General features: G+C 44.6%; 1 protein-coding gene across 3 annotated transcripts; it reads right to left on the bottom strand.

Annotated features, from left to right (window-relative positions):
* Positions 1-4451: 4451 nt before the first annotated feature.
* On the bottom strand, positions 4452-20693 carry pcif1 (phosphorylated CTD interacting factor 1). Of its 3 annotated transcripts, none has more exons than XM_042406608.1 (16): positions 20028-20693; positions 17740-17894; positions 17197-17321; positions 16617-16742; positions 16333-16466; positions 16072-16226; positions 14160-14307; positions 13978-14061; positions 13801-13900; positions 12610-12769; positions 10742-10911; positions 9487-9573; positions 9216-9400; positions 8960-9053; positions 7629-7804; positions 4452-7553 (listed from the first exon to the last, which is right to left on the bottom strand). In XM_042406608.1, exons 2-16 carry the CDS (start codon positions 17864-17866, stop codon positions 7229-7231), a joined length of 2196 nt encoding a protein of 731 aa, XP_042262542.1. In that variant the 5' UTR covers positions 17867-17894; positions 20028-20693; the 3' UTR covers positions 4452-7228. The 3 variants fall into 3 exon arrangements, with proteins under 3 accessions (XP_042262542.1, XP_042262541.1, XP_042262543.1); XM_042406607.1 differs by having other exon boundaries at positions 17740-17898; positions 20028-20692; XM_042406609.1 differs by lacking the exon at positions 20028-20693 and adding an exon at positions 19300-19384 and having other exon boundaries at positions 17740-17898.
* Between the last annotated feature and the right edge of the window lie 749 nt (positions 20694-21442).

Below are 21442 nucleotides of genomic sequence, written 5' to 3'. Positions count from 1 at the left end.
GTAAGAAACAAACAAACAACTTCAGCAGAAAAAACTAGATATGAATGAAACCATCATCCTCACTTAACGTCCTGTATGACGAGCTGGAAACCATCAACAGGCTCAGCAGGCTTTCACAGTGTTAGACTGACACCGCTGCAGTATTACTGTATAATCACTAATAATGTTTATAATTACTACTGTATAATCATTAAAAATGTTTATAATTACTACTGTATGATCATTAATAATGTTTATAATTACTACTGTATGATCATTAATAATGTTCATAATTACTACTGTATGATCATTAATAATGTTTATAATTACTACTGTATGATCATTAACAATGTTCATAATTACTACTGTATGATCACTAATAATGTTCATAATTACTACTGTATGATCACTAGTAATGTTTATAATTACTAATGTATGATCATTAATAATGTTTATAATTACTACTGTATGATCACTAATAATGTTTATAATTACTACTGTATGATCACTAATAATGTTCATAATTACTACTGTATGATCACTATTAATGTTTATAATTACTACTGTATGATCACTAATAATGTTTATAATTACTACTGTATGATCACTAATAATGTTTATAATTACTACTGTATGATCATTAATAATGTTTATAATTACTACTGTATGATCATAATAATGTTTATAATTACTACTGTATGATCACTAATAATGTTTATAATTACTACTGTATGATCACTAATAATGTTTATAATTACTACTGTATGATCATTAATAATGTTTATAATTACTACTGTATGATCACTAATAATGTTTATAATTACTACTGTATGATCATTAATAATGTTTATAATTACTACTGTATGATCACTAATAATGTTTATAATTACTACTGTATGATCATTAACAATGTTCATAATTACTACTGTATAATCATTAATAATGTTTATAATTACTACTGTATAATCATTAATAATGTTTATAATTACCACTGTATGATCATTAATAATGTTTATAATTACTACTGTATAATCATTAATAATGTTTATAATTACTACTGTATGATCATTAATGTTTATAATTACTACTGTATGATCATTAATAATGTTTATAATTACTACTGTATAATCACTAATACTGTTTATAATTACTACTGTATGATCATTAATAATGTTTATAATTACTACTGTATGATCATTAATAATGTTTATAATTACTACTGTATAATCACTAATACTGTTTATAATTACTACTGTATGATCATTAATAATGTTTATAATTACTACTGTATAATCATTAACAATGTTTATAATTACTACTGTATGATCATTAACAATGTTCATAATTACTACTGTATGATCATTAATAATGTTTATAATTACTACTGTATAATCATTAACAATGTTTATAATTACTACTGTATGATCATTAACAATGTTCATAATTACTACTGTATAATCATTAATAATGTTTATAATTACTACTGTATGATCATTAATAATGTTTATAATTACTACTGTATAATCATTAATAATGTTTATAATTACTACTGTATAATCATTAATAATGTTTATAATTACTACTGTATGATCATTAATAATGTTTATAATTACTACTGTATGATCATTAATAATGTTTATAATTACTACTGTATAATCACTAATAATGTTTATAATTACTACTGTATGATCATTAATGTTTATAATTACTACTGTATGATCATTAATAATGTTTATAATTACTACTGTATAATCATTAATAATGTTTATAATTACTACTGTATGATCATTAATAATGTTTATAATTACTACTGTATGATCATTAATAATGTTTATAATTACTACTGTATGATCATTAACAATGTTTATAATTACTACTGTATGATCATTAATAATGTTTATAATTACTACTGTATAATCATTAATAATGTTTATAATTACTACTGTATGATCATTAATAATGTTTATAATTACTACTGTATAATCATTAATAATGTTTATAATTACTACTGTATGATCATTAATAATGTTTATAATTACTACTGTATAGTTCTGGCAAATATAATCCCTGAGCTGCAAAACTGTCATGAAATACACTGACGCCTCCCTGATGTTTAAGACCCTTCACAGCAAGGTTCCTCCACCACTTAGAACTTTTATTACGCAGGGAGGGAACTCAGTAGAACGTGATCTCAGTAGAACGTATTAGTCAGGAAACGTTCTGTGTTCTCAGTAGAACGTGTTTGTCAATAAATGTTCTGTGTTCTCATTAGAACGTGTTTGTCAGTAAACGTTCTGTTGTCAATGGAACGTATTAGTAAACGTTCTGTGTTGTCATTAGAACGTGTTTGTCAGTAAACGTTCTGTGTTGTCAGTAGAACGTGTTTGTCAGTAAACGTTCTGTGTTCTCAGTAGAACGTGTTTGTCAATAAATGTTCTGTGTTCTCAGTAGAACGTGTTTGTCAATAAATGTTCTGTGTTCTCAGTAGAACGTGTTTGTCAGTAAACGTTCTGTTGTCAATGGAACGTATTAGTAAACGTTCTGTGTTCTCATTAGAACGTGTTTGTCAGTAAACGTTCTGTGTTGTCAGTAGAACGTGTTTGTCAGTAAACGTTCTGTGTTCTCAGTAGAACGTATTAGTCAGTAAACGTTCTGTGTTGTCAGTAGAACGTGTTTGTCAGTAAACGTTCTGTGTTCTCAGTAGAACGTATTAGTCAGTAAACGTTCTGTGTTCTCAGTAGAACGTGTTTGTCAGTAAACGTTCTGTGTTCTCAGTAGAACGTGTTTGTCAGTAAACGTTCTGTGTTGTCATTAGAACGTGTTTGTCAGTAAACGTTCTGTGTTGTCAGTAGAACGTGTTTGTCAGTAAACGTTCTGTGTTCTCATTAGAACATATTAGTCAGTAAACGTTCTGTGTTCTCAGTAGAACGTATTAGTCAGTAAACGTTCTGTGTTCTCAGTAGAACGTATTAGTCAGTAAACGTTCTGTGTTCTCATTGGAACGTGTTTGTCAGTAAACGTTCTGTCTTCTCATTGGAACGTGTTTGTCAGTAAACGTTCTGTGTTCTCAGTAGAACGTGTTTGTCAGTAAACGTTCTGTGTTCTCAGTAGAACGTGTTTGTCAGTAAACGTTCTGTGTTCTCATTAGAACATATTAGTCAGTAAACGTTCTGTGTTCTCAGTAGAACGTATTAGTCAGTAAACGTTCTGTGTTCTCAGTAGAACGTGTTTGTCAGTAAACGTTCTGTGTTCTCAGTAGAACGTGTTTGTCAGTAAACGTTCTGTGTTCTCAGTAGAACGTGTTTGTCAGTAAACGTTCTGTGTTCTCATTAGAACGTATTAGTCAGTAAACGTTCTGTGTTCTCATTGGAACGTGTTTGTCAGTAAATGTTCTGTGTTCTCATTAGAACGTGTTTGTCAGTAAATGTTCTGTGTTCTCATTGGAACGTGTTTGTCAGTAAATGTTCTGTGTTCTCATTGGAACGTGTTTGTCAGTAAATGTTCTGTGTTCTCATTAGAACGTGTTTGTCAGTAAATGTTCTGTGTTCTCATTGGAACGTGTTTGTCAGTAAATGTTCTGTGTTCTCATTAGAACGTGTTTGTCAGTAAATGTTCTGTGTTCTCATTAGAACGTGTTTGTCAGTAAATGTTCTGTGTTCTCATTGGAACGTGTTTGTCAGTAAACGTTCTGTGTTCTCATTAGAACGTGTTTGTCAGTAAATGTTCTGTGTTCTCATTGGAACGTATTAGTCAGTAAACGTTCTGTGTTCTCATTGGAACGTGTTTGTCAGTAAACGTTCTGTGTTCTCATTGGAACGTGTTTGTCAGTAAATGTTCTGTGTTCTCATTAGAACGTATTAGTCAGTAAACGTTCTGTGTTCTCATTGGAACGTGTTTGTCAGTAAACGTTCTGTGTTCTCATTGGAACGTGTTTGTCAGTAAATGTTCTGTGTTCTCATTAGAACGTATTAGTCAGTAAACGTTCTGTGTTCTCATTAGAACGTGTTTGTCAGTAAACGTTCTGTGTTCTCAGTAGAACGTGTTTGTCAGTAAACATTCTGTGTTCTCATTGGAACGTATTAGTCAGTAAACGTTCTGTGTTCTCATTAGAACGTATTAGTCAGTAAACGTTCTGTGTTCTCATTGGAACGTGTTTGTCAGTAAACGTTCTGTGTTCTCGGTAGAACGTGTTTGTCAGTAAACGTTCTGTGTTCTCAGTAGAACGTATTAGTCAGTAAACGTTCTGTGTTCTCATTAGAACGTATTAGTCAGTAAACGTTCTGTGTTCTCATTGGAACGTGTTTGTCAGTAAACGTTCTGTGTTCTCATTGGAACGTGTTTGTCAGTAAACGTTCTGTGTTCTCAGTAGAACGTGTTTGTCAGTAAACGTTCTGTGTTCTCATTAGAACGTGTTTGTCAGTAAACGTTCTGTGTTCTCAGCGTTCTCAGTAGAACATGACAGACAGGCAGGCTGAGGGTTGGATATATCTTTACTGGGAGAGTGACGCTGCAGTTATTCTGCAGGCAGGACGAAGGACAGACTGTATTTACATTCTCCGGCTGCGAGGACCCACAAACAGTCGGCTGCTCGTCGCTCGGCGGCGTCGCCACGCAGCGTCAGACTGAACTTCACTTCATATTTACAATCAGAGTTTTTAGTGATGTGGTGAAAAGAGTCACAGTTTAAAAAGTTCCTGCTGGTTTGAATCAGAAAAGTAAAGAAACATTTACGTTTTCAACAAAGACTCAAAACTGGACACGTTTCCTCGTAACTGAGATAAAATTCAGACATTTTTATCATAAGAAAGATTGTGTAGTTTTTAAGGTCTGATAATTGAAATTATTCTTGTTATTATGAAGTTGGGTTCTAACAATCATGAGGTAAATATCTTGTAATTATCTTTAAAAGTTCTGCATCTTCAGAAAACTGTCAGTAAATCTGTTCTCAACATTACAGAAAACGTTCTCGTTTGTCAGTTTGTTTTCTCGTAATTGAAATAAAACTTTAAACCTCATAATTACAAGATCTTCATGTGGCAATGATGAGATATGGATCTTAATTCAAAGATAATTTGCTGAAATTATGAAAAAGATTTTTCAATTAAAAGCATTTTCTCATGTCATCTTTTCTTTAAACGATGATCTTGTAGTTAGAAGATTATGAGAACTCTACTTATTTACAAGAACACCTTCTCTGTTCAGTATAATGTTGTTTTATAAGAATATAAATGTGTCACTGACTTTACAGAAATATTAAAGGAACAGTCCAACATTAGCCTAGCTTAGCACAACGACTGGCATCAGGGGGAAACTGCTAGCCTAGCTCCATCAAAAGAGAAACAAAATTCACCTTCCAACATCTGCAAAAGTCATTTACATTTACAATAAACTAAAGTGTTGGACTGTTCCTTTAAAGTGTGACGCTGTGCAGCGACGCCGCTTGGCACGAAGACTCGGCCTGAAAATCACATTCAGGAATACGAACATTGTTTAGAGTCCAAAAGTTTCATGCACAACAAAACCCAAAATAACCCAAACCATAAAAAACAAACCAACGGATCACTGGAACAGGAAAGAACAGCGGAGAATTATAAAAATAAGGTGGAGGCGTATTCTGCTGGTTAGACTTCAGCATTACTGATGCATACACACTTCTACTTTTACATACAAGATATAGATTTTCTTAACACTTTGGTTTAGTTTAAAACAAACTATCATAAGCTGTATAATACAGGAAACACATCTCCATCTCTTTAAAAAATTGTTAAATTAAATCAAATAAAAAAGCATCGGAACAGTTAAACGTACAATTCAATTTGTTTTTTCAATCAGTTTAACAGCAGATGAGGAAAATAACATCAACAGACTTCAGATCAGTTTAACTGTACAAATATCTACACAGCTGCTGCCGCACGGCAACAGACGCCTGATAGGACCGCTCATCGGCCAATCAGAGAGCAGACAGAGAGGACCAACCAATAGAGTTACTGAGTGGGAGGAGCCACTGGTTCCTGAATCATTTGACCTCAGTTTGAATGTTAAAATGTTCTTTAACACTGCAACAACTACAGCTTTATGTTCTGTCCCGAAGGAAACACGTTGACATTAAGTCCAAATGTTTCCAGAAAACATCGTCGTATTCTGGGGGAACAAAAGTCGGATTTTCAAAGAAAAGTTGTAACGCTTTGAAAAAAGTCAGTGTTTGAGAAAACAGAGTGATGAATAAAAACAATATAAAGAGAGAAACATGTCAGAGTGATGTGATGTGAGACATCAGGCCAGTTACAGAAGACTGAATGTAAACTGGAGTCTTACGGCAAACTGTGATTGGATGTTTTTGCTGAAATGCATTTTGGGAGTCGTAGTTGGCTTCTCTCCTTTAGTGTTTATGTTTTACTAAAGAACCAGTCGTTCATCTTTTGTTTGTTTGTTTTCTGGGCTGAACATTGTTTATTATTTATTTGAACCAGATGACTTCACACTATGTAACTCTATTAACCTGCTCAAACACCCGTCTCACTGATGATGTCACATCTGATCATGTGACAACCACAGGAAGTGTGAGGCGGCCAGCGTCAGCCGTCTGTCCCGTGTCTGACTCCGCCTCCTCCTGCCTGCTGAATACTCCATTTCCCACAATCCCCTGCAGGCGGGTTCCTGGTCTGAGTTTGGTGGCGGAGCCTCCTTTACAGGACGCGCACTGATTGGTCGGGCTCTCCTGAGGAGGCGGGGCCTGAAGCCGCTGGATTCTGTCCGACTCAAAAAAGAAGAGTCCAATAGAAACGATAGCTGCCTTTGTCAACCAATCACCAATCAGCCCTGTCGGTGTGGGGACCAGTCAGAAGTCCAGTGACATCACAGATGACATCACAGGTGAAGGAAAGGTTTTTATTATTGCTGGAGCCGTCTCCTTATTGGCTTTGCTGCCTGTTGCTAAGCAACAACGTGACTCAGCGGCAGCTTGAACAAACGCTCCAGGCGCCGTGATGTCAGAGCTTCAACCAATCACAACAGCCGGTCTGAGCGGAGTGTCCTGTGTCAAGGGGACGCAGAAGAAGCCAACAGAAGGGAAGCAGAAAGTTGGCCCCGCCCCCTGTTGGCGACGGTATGTTGACAGATGCTGAGGGTGCTACAGGTGCTGGTGAGGGACAATCTGAACAGATGAGACAACAAACAGAACAAACAAACGCTGAAAAAAACTAAATTTAAACACGGTGAAGGGGCGTGGCCACACGCTAAGCCCCTCCCTCTACACAGCGGCCATCTTGTCTTGTGGACTGCTGCTACTGCTGCTGCTGCTGCTGCTGTTGTTGTTGTTGTTGTTGTCATGGCTGCCTGGCGACATCATGCCGCTCTGTGTCCTGTCAGCGGCCTTGGGGGCGGAGTCTCTGTCTCCAGGTGTGCTGTGGGCGGGGCCAGGAGAGGACAGGGAGGCGGGGCGTGAGGAGGAGGGGCGGTATGCCGCCATCAGCTCAGCCAGACGCTCCGGAGTCGGAGCCCACTTCGCAAAACCAGCGTCGTTCTGAAGGAAGAGTACCGCAGTACCGTGCACCGCCCGGTAGTACATCTCCTCCCTGAAATACACAGAAGTATTATAGTACTGTAGTGTAATACAGTGTAGTATCGATGCAGTACTGCAGTACCAGTACCTCTTGCAGATGTGCTGGCTGCCAGAGCGATACTCGTGTTCATAGGCCGGGACGCTCAGCTGGTGACGGAGGAAACGGCTGCTCTCCATGCGGGTCAGAGCCGGGGTCACCGGGTCACGCCACTCCGGGACGAAGACGATGAAGGACAGCGGCTCAGAGGAGCGGTCCAACAGGTCCTGAGACACAGATATGTCAATATGTACACCTGTATATACTGAAACACCTGCTGCCATCTGATCCACCACTGTTAGCATCTCAACTCCTCACAGCATCCTGGAAGTTCACCAGAAGAAACAACAGACCTTCTGCTGGCAGGTCTGACAGACAGGTAGAGACAGGTAGACAGGTAGACACAGGTACACACAGGTAGACACAGGTACACACAGGTAGACACAGGTACACACAGGTAGACACAGGTAGACAGGTAGACACAGGTAGACACAGGTAGACAGGTAGACAGGTAGACACAGGTAGACAGGTAGACACAGGTAGACAGGTAGACAGAGGTACACACAGGTAGACACAGGTAGACAGGTAGACACAGGTAGACAGGTAGACATAGGTACACACAGGTACACACAGGTAGACACAGGTAGACAGGTAGACACAGATACACACAGGTAGACAGGTAGACACAGATACACACAGGTAGACAGGTAGACACAGATACACACAGGTAGACAGGTAGACACAGGTACACACAGGTAGACACAGGTACACACAGGTAGACACAGGTACACACAGGTAGACACAGGTAGACAGGTAGACACAGGTAGACACAGGTAGACAGGTAGACAGGTAGACACAGGTAGACAGGTAGACACAGGTAGACAGGTAGACAGAGGTACACACAGGTAGACACAGGTAGACAGGTAGACACAGGTAGACAGGTAGACATAGGTACACACAGGTACACACAGGTAGACACAGGTAGACAGGTAGACACAGATACACACAGGTAGACAGGTAGACACAGATACACACAGGTAGACAGGTAGACACAGATACACACAGGTAGACAGGTAGACGCAGATACACACAGGTAGACAGGTAGACGCAGATACACACAGGTAGACAGGTAGACACAGGTAGACACAGGTAGACACAGGTAGACAGGTAGACAGGTAGACGCAGATACACACAGGTAGACAGGTAGACACAGATACACACAGGTAGACAGGTAGACGCAGATACACACAGGTAGACAGGTAGACGCAGATACACACAGGTAGACAGGTAGAGACAGGTAGACACAGGTAGACACAGGTAGAGACAGATACACACAGGTAGACAGGTAGACACAGGTAGACGCAGGTTTATATGAGACTCACCTCGAAGTGCGTCACCATGGCGTCCATTAGCTCTTCACAGAACGGAGGATTTGCTTCAAACGAGCCACTGGCTGGACAGAAAGACAGGAATGGCCTAAAAGCACATACAGGTTATTTATATCGCTGTAATCACATGACTGCACTGTATAACCACAGCATGTGTCAGATCATCCTGCTGCAGTGTGGCACAGTGAACAATGAATATCTGACAGACTGGTCTAACAGGTCTGCTGTCTCACAGAAACACCTGTCTCACCCTCTGGATCCAAAGAAGCCGTCGGTGTCGGGGAAAGCTGAGCAGAACTGTTTGAAGTAGCAGTTGAGCGGCGAGGCGAAACACTCGAAGGAAACTCCAAACTGCCGGTTCAACGCCTCGAACACAGACATCGGTAGCGCCCCCTGCAGGCCCGAGCCCTCGTTAGCTCCGCTGCCAAACATCACCTGGACACACAGATGCTTTATTAACCAGGTACAGACTGACAGGTGAGAGCAGTGAAAGCTGAGTGGTTGACAGAGAGTCAGCTGACCTGGTATCTCTTCAAGAGGCACCAGACTCTGGACAGGAACTTCTCGAAGCGAGGGTCGTCTATACAGCTGTACCTGTACAACAACTCCTGGACACACAGACAGGCAGAGAGACAGACAGGTGTCAAAGGTGTGCAGAAACACTAACAGCTGATATGGAGCAGGTGTGCCAGCTGATTACTCAGTGATGATGTCACAGACTAACATCAACATACGTAAACAGCTGCTCACATGATCATATCTGCTGCAGGTTTACTGATTAATTAGCATCATTTAGTTTATGTTCCAGGTATCAGTGAGAGTTTGAGTCCATAAACACACTCTGCTGGTTGCTCTGTGATCAGAGGAACTATTCTGCTCATTTCAGTTCAAAGAACTCATTATTGATCTCATACTGCTCCTTTATGCAGCAACTTCATACACACAGTTTCTCTTACGCTCCATTTTAGCTCCTGTCTCTCTAAGCCCCGCCTCCCGATGAGCCCACTCTGTCCTGATTGGTCAGCTTTACGTATCAGAGTTGTGTAACTTTAGCGTGATGCAAACCAAACATTTCCTGCTTTACTGCTTCAAATTAAAAGCTTTTCAATGACTAACTAAAGGGAGACTTTTATTGTGAATAATTTACAGGAAGTAAAAACGTGTTCCTCACTGACGTAGCGGAGCTTCGTTAGCGGAGCTTCGTTAGCGGAGCTAAAAACCGGTTGAAACAACAAAATGTGGAGCTGTTTGTTGAGCGGATCAGTGATAAATAACACAGGGAGGAAGAGTACAAGCACAAACAGCCACAGTGATGATGATGATGTTTGATGAAGAGCTGCAGACGACCAGCACACCTCCAACAGGTAAACTACTTATTTTACTCTGCTGCTGTGTGACGGCGCTGTGGCTCGGCGTAACTACTCCCGGAGCGGAGCAGATGTCCGTATAAAGACATCCGTCATGAACTGACGTCAGCTCGGCTAACAGCAGATGAAACCGTTGGAAACGTAGCGTTCAGAGCAGAGCTGCTGCTTCCTGCTCACAGGGATTAATGCTACAAACGTTTACCTCGTTATTTAACACGTTGGACACTTTAAACATGAACATCCGACACTGTGACGTTATATACATGTCTGACAATAAGGAAAAGCATAACACCTCCCCTTTAAAGGACTTCACACCAGGTTAGATGCAGGATGTTTAGTATTAATATGAGGTCTTCTCAGAGACCCGTACTGAGCATGCTCCAAGAGCTGTGACATCATCAGTACTGACCAGTTTGCTGAAGTGACCTCTGTTGACTTTGACCATCTCTCCTCTGAAGCGCAGACACGCCATGTCGTTCTCAAAGTGCAGCTCCACCCGAGGCAGCGGTGGCGACGGGAGCGCCAGACGCACCGGATAACAGTAGACCAACCGGGACTGCTGCGGGGACGCACACGCCTCTGGACACACGGAGACACACAGCAAACAGGATCAGGGGTGTGTGTGTGTGTGTGTGTGTATGTGTGTGTACCTGTGGGCGGGTCCTGCTCAGGTGTGTGTGTGTGTGTGTGTGTGTGTACCTGTGGGCAGGTTCTGCTCAGGTGTGTGTGTGTGTATGTGTGTGTACCTGTGGGCGGGTCCTGCTCAGGTGTGTGTGTGTGTGTGTGTGTGTACCTGTGGGCAGGTTCTGCTCAGGTGTGTGTGTGTGTGTGTGTGTGTGTGTGTGTACCTGTGGGCGGGTTCTGCTCAGGTGTGTGTGTGTGTGTGTGTGTGTGTGTGTGTGTACCTGTGGGCAGGTTCTGCTCAGGTGTGTGTGTGTGTGTGTGTGTGTGTGTGTGTACCTGTGGGCGGGTTCTGCTCAGGTGTGTGTGTGTGTGTGTGTGTGTGTGTGTGTGTACCTGTGGGCAGGTTCTGCTCAGGTGTGTGTGTGTGTGTGTGCGTGTGTGTGTGTGTGTGTGTGTGTACCTGTGGGCAGGTTCTGCTCAGGTGTGTGTGTGTGTGTGTGCGTGCGTGTGTGTGTGTGTACCTGTGGGCAGGTTCTGCTCAGGTGTGTGTGTGTGTGTGTGTATGTGTGTGTGTACCTGTGGGCGGGTCCTGCTCAGGTGTGTGTGTGTGTGTGTGTGTGTACCTGTGGGCAGGTTCTGCTCAGGTGTGTGTGTGTGTGTGTGTGTGTGTGTGTGTACCTGTGGGCGGGTTCTGCTCAGGTGTGTGTGTGTGTGTACCTGTGGGCGGGTCCTGCTCAGGTGTGTGTGTGTGTGTGTGTGTGTGTGTGTGTACCTGTGGGCAGGTTCTGCTCAGGTGTGTGTGTGTGTGTGTGCGTGCGTGTGTGTGTGTGTGTGTACCTGTGGGCAGGTTCTGCTCAGGTGTGTGTGTGTGTGTGTGTGTATGTGTGTGTGTACCTGTGGGCAGGTTCTGCTCAGGTGTGTGTGTGTGTGTGTGTGTGTGTGTGTGTGTGTGTGTACCTGTGGGCAGGTTCTGCTCAGGTGTGTGTGTGTGTGTGTGTGTATGTGTGTGTGTGTACCTGTGGGCAGGTTCTGCTCAGGTGTGTGTGTGTGTGTGTGTGTGTGTGTGTGTGTGTACCTGTGGGCGGGTCCTGCTCAGGTGTGTGTGTGTGTGTGTGTGTGTGTGTGCGTGTGTACCTGTGGGCAGGTTCTGCTCAGGTGTGTGTGTGTGTGTGTGCGTGCGTGTGTGTGTGTGTGTGTACCTGTGGGCAGGTTCTGCTCAGGTGTGTGTGTGTGTGTGTGTGTGTGTGTGTGTGTGTGTGTGTGTACCTGTGGGCGGGTCCTGCTCAGGTGTGTGTGTGTGTGTGCGTGTGTACCTGTGGGCGGGTCCTGCTCAGGTGTGTGTGTGTGTGTGTGTGTGTGTGTGTGTGTGTATGTGTGTGTACTTGTGGGCGGGTCCTGCTCAGGTGTGTGTGTGTGTATGTGTGTGTACCTGTGGGCGGGTCCTGCTCAGGTGTGTGTGTGTGTGTGTGTGTGTGTGTGTGTGTACCTGTGGGCGGGTCCTGCTCAGGTGTGTGTGTGTGTATGTGTGTGTACCTGTGGGCAGGTTCTGCTCAGGTGTGTGTGTGTGTGTGTGTGTGTGTGTGTGTGTGTGTATGTGTGTGTACCTGTGGGCGGGTCCTGCTCAGGTGTGTGTGTGTGTGTATGTGTGTGTACCTGTGGGCGGGTCCTGCAGTAGACTCAGGTGCGTCTGTCTCAGGCGGCGGCTGTAGTCTGCAGACAGCTGGTAGATCTTGGAGCAGATTCCCTCCACAGAGTCTTTGGCGACGGCGGTGACATGAGGACCACACTGCTGCCGCAGGTGCTCCAGCCGGTCCTACACACACAGTTATCCTACATCAGGTATCAGGAACGTTTAAACAGTACTGGTGTTAAACAGACGGTCTGAGGAGGACGTCAGCGCTGTGTCTACAGGTGTCTGAAGGCCTCGAGGACACAGGCCTCAGCCAGATGTTCCCAGGTGCTCCTCCTCCACCAGGTGATCAGCTGGTTCCTCCTTCCACCTGATTGTCCAAGACATACAGCTGAAGATCTAATGACCTTTGACCTCAGGTGTTCTGGTTCATCACGTATGAGCCACCTTGTGCTTAAACATTATCACTTCCTCCAGGAAAACGTGTTTTTGCAATAATAATAATAATAATTAATGCAAATTAAAGAAATCCCCACAATATTTATGAGAGCTACAGTTTTGCTAAATTACAGCAACTTTTCCACATAAACATCTGAACCAGCAGCTGTTTGTGGTTTGGACCAATCGTGGCGTTTGGTGTGACGACAAATCTCACCTGCCAACAAACACGATGCCATAGACGAGCAAAACTGTTCCCAAATGTTCCCAAATGTTCCCAAATGTTCCCAAATGAGGTTTGATTCAGTGAGTCAGGAGACATAATCTGCCTCAAACATCCAACTAGATTTATTTTAATAACATTATTGATGATTTTATTTGCTGCTGATGTTGAGCTGAAAGTTTATTTAATAAAGGTTATAAATGGAACTCAAGAACAGTATTTTCTGTTTTATAGAACGTTGAGTCCTCATGGTTCTCATGTTCAGCTGTGTTGTTTCTGTGATCTGCAGGAAGTCGTTACGTACGACTCTTCACTGGCAGCAGTTTAAATAAATCACATTATTTTACTCTGATTGCAATTTTTGCCAATTCCTGCAATTTTACCACAAAAAGAGATAAAAAGACATAAAACATCACAAACTGTATTGAAATGTTTGAGAAAAGCCGCTGCAAAATGAAACATTCACTCCTGGAGGAAGTGTGTGTGTTTGTTAAACAGCCTGAGACTAAACATCTCAATAAGCATGTACAGAAGGTCAGAGGTCACAGGTTACCATGTAGTCCTCCTTGCTGGCAGAGTGATCTCGGCGCAGCCAGTTCATCGTGTCCTCAGCGTTCCACTTCACCACCTTTCTGCTCTCTGGACTTGCATTCCTGCACAGGTCAGAGGTCAGAGGTTAGAGCCCTCCTGTGCATCACCCCCCCACCCCCCTCCGTCTGTTGTGACCTACCTGGAGTCAATCATCTTCTTGGCAGCTTCAGCATATTTAAACAGCAGCTTCCGGGCCTCCTCTTTATACTTAATACGAGACAACCTGAGACACACACAGATATCAACATATAATCAATACATAAGTCATAGATAATCTAAATACTTTATGCATATTGTCCAGTCAGACAGACAGACAAGTACCTGATGGGAATGTCGTTCATGACCTCTCTGAACATGGACGGGGAGATGACAGGGTCACAGTCGCTCGGCAGCAGGGGGTCGTGACCTTTGTCGATCACTTTCCTCTCCAGTAGCCAACGATTAAACGACTCCCGAGGCGGGTCGATACCTGAGCCACAGACAGACAGGTGTCCACCTCATTCACACCATATACAGACTTTCAGACTGTTACATAACCTTAGAGTTCAATTATCCTGGTGACCAACTAGTCCCAGTTCAGACCAACAGGTCCGAGACCGTGGATGCATTATAGGAACTGGATAGGACTCAAAGATGGTGCCTATTCAGTCCAATGACAACTACTCGCCTGGCGCAAGGGCCAGCCTCCGTGTTGAGTGGCTCAATGAACATGCTCAGTATGTGTCAGGTATGTGTCAGGTTTGGGTCAGGCGTGGGTCGGGTTTGAGTCAGGCGTGGGTCAGGCGTGGGTCGGGTTTGAGTCAGGCGTGGGTCAGGTTTGGGTCAGGTTTGGGTCGGGCGTGGGTCGGGCGTTCGTCGGGTTTGGGTCGGGTTTGGGTCGGGCGTGGGTCGGGCGTGGGTCGGGCGTGGGTCGGGCGTGGGTCGGGCGTGGGTCGGGCGTGGGTCAGGTTTGAGTCAGGTTTGAGTCAGGCGTTGGTCGGGTTTGGGTCAGGTTTGGGTCGGGTTTGGGTGGGGCGTGGGTCGGGTTTGGGTCGGGCGTGGGTCGGGTTTGGGTCGGGCGTGGGTCGGGTTTGGGTCAGGTTTGGGTAAGGCGTGGGTCAGGTTTGAGTCAGGCGTTGGTCGGGTTTGAGTCGGGCGTTGGTCGGGTTTGGGTGGGGCGTGGGTCGGGTTTGGGTCGGGCGTGGGTCGGGTTTGGGTCAGGTTTGGGTAAGGCGTGGGTCAGGTTTGAGTCAGGCGTTGGTCGGGTTTGGGTTGGGTTTGGGTCAGGTTTGGGTAAGGCGTGGGTCAGGTTTGAGTCAGGCGTTGGTCGGGTTTGGGTTGGGTTTGGGTCAGGTTTGGGTAAGGCGTGGGTCGGGTTTGAGTCAGGCGTTCGTCGGGTTTGGGTCAGACGTGGGTCGGGTTTGGGTCAGGTTTGGGTAAGGCGTGGGTCAGGTTTGGGTCGGGCGTGGGTCGGGTTTGGGTAGGGTTTGGGTCAGGTTTGGGTCAGGCGTGGGTCGGGTTTGGGTCGGGTTTGGGTCAGGTTTGGGTCAGGTTTGGGTAAGGCGTGGGTCAGGTTTGAGTCAGGCGTTGGTCGGGTTTGGGTTGGGTTTGGGTCGGGTTTGGGTGGGGCGTGGGTCGGGTTTGGGTCGGGCGTGGGTCGGGTTTGGGTCAGGTTTGGGTAAGGCGTGGGTCAGGTTTGAGTCAGGCGTTGGTCGGGTTTGAGTCGGGCGTTGGTCGGGTTTGGGTGGGGCGTGGGTCGGGTTTGGGTCGGGTTTGGGTCGGGCGTGGGTCGGGTTTGGGTCAGGTTTGGGTAAGGCGTGGGTCAGGTTTGAGTCAGGCGTTGGTCGGGTTTGGGTTGGGTTTGGGTCAGGTTTGGGTAAGGCGTGGGTCGGGTTTGAGTCAGGCGTTCGTCGGGTTTGGGTCAGACGTGGGTCGGGTTTGGGTCAGGTTTGGGTAAGGCGTGGGTCAGGTTTGGGTCGGGCGTGGGTCGGGTTTGGGTCGGGTTTGGGTCAGGTTTGGGTCAGGCGTGGGTCGGGTTTGGGTCGGGTTTGGGTCGGGTTTGGATAAGGTGTGGGCCAGGTTTGGGTCAGGTTTGGGTCAGGCGTGGGTCGGGTTTGGGTCAGGCATGGGTCAGGCATGGGTCAGGCGCGGGTCGGGTTTGGGTCAGGTTTGGGTCAGGTTTGGGTCAGGCGTGGGTCGGGTTTGGGTCAGGCGTGGGTCAGGTTTGGGTCAGGCGTGTCAGGTATGATGGTACCTTCTCTCTGGTGGCACAGTTCGTGGTAGTGTTGCCTCAGCTTGGTGACGAGCTGAGCTCTCTGCAGCTCGATCTCTGGGTGGGGGGGCAGGTGGTTGGCGGGGGGGTGCTCTCTGATCACAGCGTTGGTCTGAACGTCCAGGTCCCAGTAGATACTGACAACAGCAATAAGACCACAGTACATTTAAACCTCCAGATGGAAAAACTAGCAACTGAGATGCTACAGATGCTAACTGCAAAAGGCGGGGCCTCAGTACTCACACAGCTGGTCTGTACGGGGCGGGGGCGGGGCTTGGTGTTGTGGGTGTAGCTGCTGGCGTCTGTTTTTCATCTGGGGCAGCACTCCAGGGTTTGACACCAGGCGTACTGGGAGAGATGGGTGTGGTTGGCTCCACCTGGAACAACAAAAAGACAGAACTCTCTGATACTGTTGAGGACTCAGTTTCCCACAATCCACTGCACACCAGTCCCTCGTTTAATGGTTCAGGTTCTCCTCATTAACTTCTTAAGTAAACTGATAACATGACCAGGTGGGTAGTTTTTACCTTGGTGCGTTTTAAGCTGTTAGGCCCCGCCCCCTGCTCATCAGAGCTCCTCCTCTTTCTCTGACCGTTACCAAGGTTACTGTCTCCGCCCTCTGCTGGAGCCGCATTCAGACCTAAAGGATCAGACTGCAGACAGACAAACATTTTATATACACTTTTTGCAGTTAATTAACAATAACAACATATTTACTGTTTTAATCAGACTGAACTGAGACAGTAATAGTGTGTAATAGCTAACAAATTACTGAGCGTTAGCTGTAAGCTTCTAACGGACGCACCAATCAGTGTCAGTGTCTGTTTTCAGTTCTCATCAGAGACTCTGTTCCTTCTGTTGTTTTCCCTCCAGACTCTCTGCTCTCTCTCTATCATCTCTACGATGATCATAAATGCTTCAATACTCCCAAAGTTTTCACTCAAGTTCAAACATTTTCATCTTGGATGCGTTTTCCCCATCAGCCGCCATGAATTTGCGTCTGCTCGTGTCTTTATACTGACTTTCTATGTAATCACGCCAAACAAAAAATTTGCTTCACGTTTGGTCTGAACACAACATAAAACAGTTTTCTGGAAAATGACTCACGATGACGTCATGCTGACCGAGCACTGGCACCTCCCACAGGCTCTGATTGGTGAATCTGTTGAAATAATACGGCCGGTTCTCCCGCCGAGACCAGCACTTCGACCAACCAGCCTGGACCAGTTCATCTGTCAGAGAGGGAGTTCAGACAGACAGGTGAGAGACAGACAGGTGTACCAGGGAGTTCAGACAGACAGGTGAGAGACAGACAGGTGTACCAGGGAGTTCAGACAGACAGGTGAGAGACAGACAGGTGTACCTGGGAGTTCAGACAGACAGGGGAGAGACAGACAGGTGTACCTGGGAGTTCAGACAGACAGGTGAGAGACAGACAGGTGTACCTGGGAGTTCAGACAGACAGGGGAGAGACAGACAGGTGTACCAGGGAGTTCAGACAGACAGAGGAGAGACAGACAGGTGTACCTGGGAGTTCAGACAGACAGGTGAGAGACAGACAGGTGTACCTGGGAGTTCAGACAGACAGGTGAGAGACAGACAGGTGTACCTGGGAGTTCAGACAGACAGGGGAGAGACAGACAGGTGTACCTGGGAGTTCAGGTGGTTTCGAGGTGGCGGACGGAGAAAGGGGAGGCCCCTGAGAGGAGGCGGGGGCAGAGGGAGACAGCATCATGGCCGCCTCCCCCTTCACCGATCCCTGGCTGTCATTGGACATCTCAGCTGCTCGTCAGAATGACATGGATCTACCTGGACAGGAGGAGAAGCTGTAACTTCAGTGTTTGGAACATCTAACAGTGAAAATCTCTGGTTTCTAAACCGCCGACTGACGACACTCAAACTGCAGAAACCAGAACTGAGCAGCTTCTGTTCCTGCTGTTCTTTGGTCCTGTAAACACGATGATGATGATTTTATCTTACTTCACATTTACAGATGAAGATTTGGTTCCATCATAGTAAAATAAATGTAATATTTACCTGCCTCTTAGTTTGTCAGGTGGGTGAAAGTTTCCTTTAAAACTAGAGAAATGAGGAAAATCTGCTAATTTGAGGTAAACATGAGAACTTTTTATATTCATGCCCCGAACATGCAGGTATGTTAGATCTAGTGAATGAGCTCCAGTATGTGCTTTAATACTATGTGTGTTATGTTGAGTGTTTTTATTTATGTTGGGACGCTTCTGCCTGGAAAATTCCATAAAAACAGTAAATATTGTAATAATAAGCAAGAATAAACGGATGGAGAACTAACGTACAGTTGACATGATGAGACTGACGGAGCTTCGGTCTGTTAGTCGGACAAAAGAAAACATTTGAAGTCGTCAGTTTGGATGAACTATTAATCAGCAGATTCATCAATGATTAAATAACATTGATAGTTGTAGCCTCAGTGTTAATGTGAGAGTCCTGATCGTTACACAGTCTCACCTTTTTAAACCTAAACTTGTCTAGAAAGTTATTTGTTGTGAATAATGTTTTAACTGGGATGCTTCTTTAACGCCGTCAGCTTCTATAATAAGAAAAGTCTGTTGACATGTTGGTTTTGTACTATGATGAGAAATGATCTCGTTATAAAAAGAGAAGCTAACGTCTAACGGGATTAATCAATACGTTAACTGACAGGAAATCAGTTGACAATTTACTATTTAGTCAGTGATTCATTTTTCAAGCAAAAAGCTGAACAGTTTCTCCAAAGTGTTTTGTTTTTATTATCTGAATATTCAATAACAACGACAATAATAATAATAATATTATATAAACTTATACAGCACTTTTCAAAACAAATGTTACAAAGTGCTTCACAAGGCGACAACACAACAGCGCTGAGGTTGATCAAGAACTAATATGTAGAATATTACAGAGATGAAACAAGATCATAAAATCAAATAAAAACACATTTAAATCCAGTAAAACTGTTAAAAACAAATGCACACACATGCATATGTGTCTACACATAAACAAATATACGTGTGAAAGTATTTTGGGGGTTTGAACGTGAAGACGTTTTGTTAAAAAAAACAACTGTTTTCTGGCATTTAATAAAGCAAACTGCCTGTTTAATCAGTGATGAAGATGATCGTGTGCTGAAGTAAAGTGTGGAGACCATGTATGCAGGTGAACAGGTGAACAGGTGTGTGTTGGATAAATTACTTTAGCACTAAACGGCCACAGAATCTGACAGGTGACAGATTTCTGTGTAACACCTCCAGGCCGAACTGATTGTCACGGACGGTCTGACGGCAGGAGGCGACTAACGGAACGATATCAGAGTTAAATCCGATCAAAATGATCAATTAACTCCAGATAAACCGAGTCTGCGTGTCTCTGATGTGATATTAAACCGCTGAGTGAATAAACTGAATCTATCCTGGTTGTTTTCCTTCTAATACGCAGAAACGAGCGCCATAGTTACACGCATGCGCCTGGCTGTCCTTCCAAACAAACACGGAGGAGGAGGAGAAGGGGGAAGCAGCGGAGGGGGGGGGACAACAAAAGGCTGCGGCTGTTCCTCCGGAGCCCGGCCGGCAGACACGGAAACACTGGCTCTGAGTCCCGGTCCACCGCGGGGCCAACCCCGGCTAAAGTCCCTGAAACATACCGCCGCGGGCCCGGGCCGCCGTCAGCGCCCGACAATAACGGCCATTTTGCGCGGCCCGCTCCGTGTCCGCACGGAGCGACAGCTGCTGTTTAGGCGCCACTTCTTAGACAAGATGGCGGACACGCCCCTGCCACAGCGCTGCGCGTCCTGCGCACTATTTCTGCTGTTTGCTACAAACTCTGCCGCTCTGCGCGCCGGTACTCCGCTTCATCTGAAGGCCGAAACCTTCCGCTGTGTGTCGGTGCCGTCGGAGCGGCTCTGCGGGGCCGCCTGCCCTTACCTTGACTGGTTTATTTGCGGAGAGTCGCAGGTTCTGTCCGTTTGTTTCGGGTCCTCCGCTCCGCTCCCTCCCCGCCTGCTCAGACATCTTTACAGGGACCCGGGATGAGCGACTGCGCAGGCGCAAGTGTAGACCCGCTTCCTGTTCCGAGGTGACCTGTTGTAGCCGCCATGTTGAGCAGGTCGACGAGGCTGTGGGAACATTTTAAGTATCTTTATTGCATCCACGTTTCCTTCACTTGCATCTCAGTCTCTTCCACTGAGGATGCAGGACAGGCGCGAGGAAACTATGCGAGGAAAGATGTGTTCAGAGAAATGAGACGTCCTTTCCTCTGAAGCGTCATGTGAAGCCACATCTGTTTCTAATGATGGTAGCTGATCACCGCTGTAGAGACTTGTGATGGACTTTGTGTTGGCACACATGTGCACTGGGACACTAATAAAGGTGCACAGTTATCACTGCAGCAGCTGTTTAACAAACACCTGCATTCAGTATTTATACTGAGTCCTGCAGTATTTGTACTCTCTACTGTATCCTGCTCAGAGGCACAACTAACCCTAACCCATGAACACTGGAAATTATTTATTAGGATTAATGTTTCAGGGAAAAGTTGAAATGATGTAACTCTTATCAAACTTGACACTCAGCCGTGTGACTGAATGGAAATGAGGATAAATGATATAAAATATAAATGTATATATAATATAAATCCCTGACTTTAATTTGATCCATAATAACAGTTAATGAGGAAATAACAGAAAAGAAAAATCTTTCTGATAAATGAAGAAAGTTGTTTATGATTCTTTTGTTGACAGTTAACAGATTTTGAACTAGATGTTGAATCAGAAAACAAATAAAATATAAAATTTAGGACTGATACACCTGAGTTTAACCTGTAATCTGTCTCCACTCAGTGATGTATCAGATCAGTCAGATCAGCTGCAGCGTCCAATCAATAACTGATATCCAATAAGGGGGCGTGTCTGTCGGTAAAAGACGCTCAGAGCAGAAATAAGAGCTTTGGGACGGCCTTCATGATGGCGGACCAGAGCAGCCTCCCACAGAAAACCTCTATATCCCAGCGGAGTAGATGTTAAAATAACAATGTTTTAGCTTCAATTAGTTCAATTCAGTTTTATTTATACAGCACTAAATCCCAACAGAAGTTATCTCATGTCTCTGTCCACACAGAGCATCTAAACTGAACTCTTTAATCTACAGAGACCCAACATTCCTCCATCAGCAGCAGGAAAAACTCTCCTTTAACAGGAAGAAACCTCAAACAGAACCGGACTCTAGGTGGCGCCATCTGCCTCCACCGGTTGGGTTGAGAGAGAAAGAAGGAGACACAGAGAAGCAGAATAACAACAATAATAACAATAACAACAATAATAATATTAGAAATATGACTATAC

Source organism: Thunnus maccoyii, chromosome 3 (genome assembly GCF_910596095.1).
Source record: "Thunnus maccoyii chromosome 3, fThuMac1.1, whole genome shotgun sequence".
NCBI classification, from domain to species: domain Eukaryota; kingdom Metazoa; phylum Chordata; class Actinopteri; order Scombriformes; family Scombridae; genus Thunnus; species Thunnus maccoyii.
Note: the sequence above shows the minus strand (reverse complement) of the source record. Positions and strands in the feature narration are given on the sequence as shown.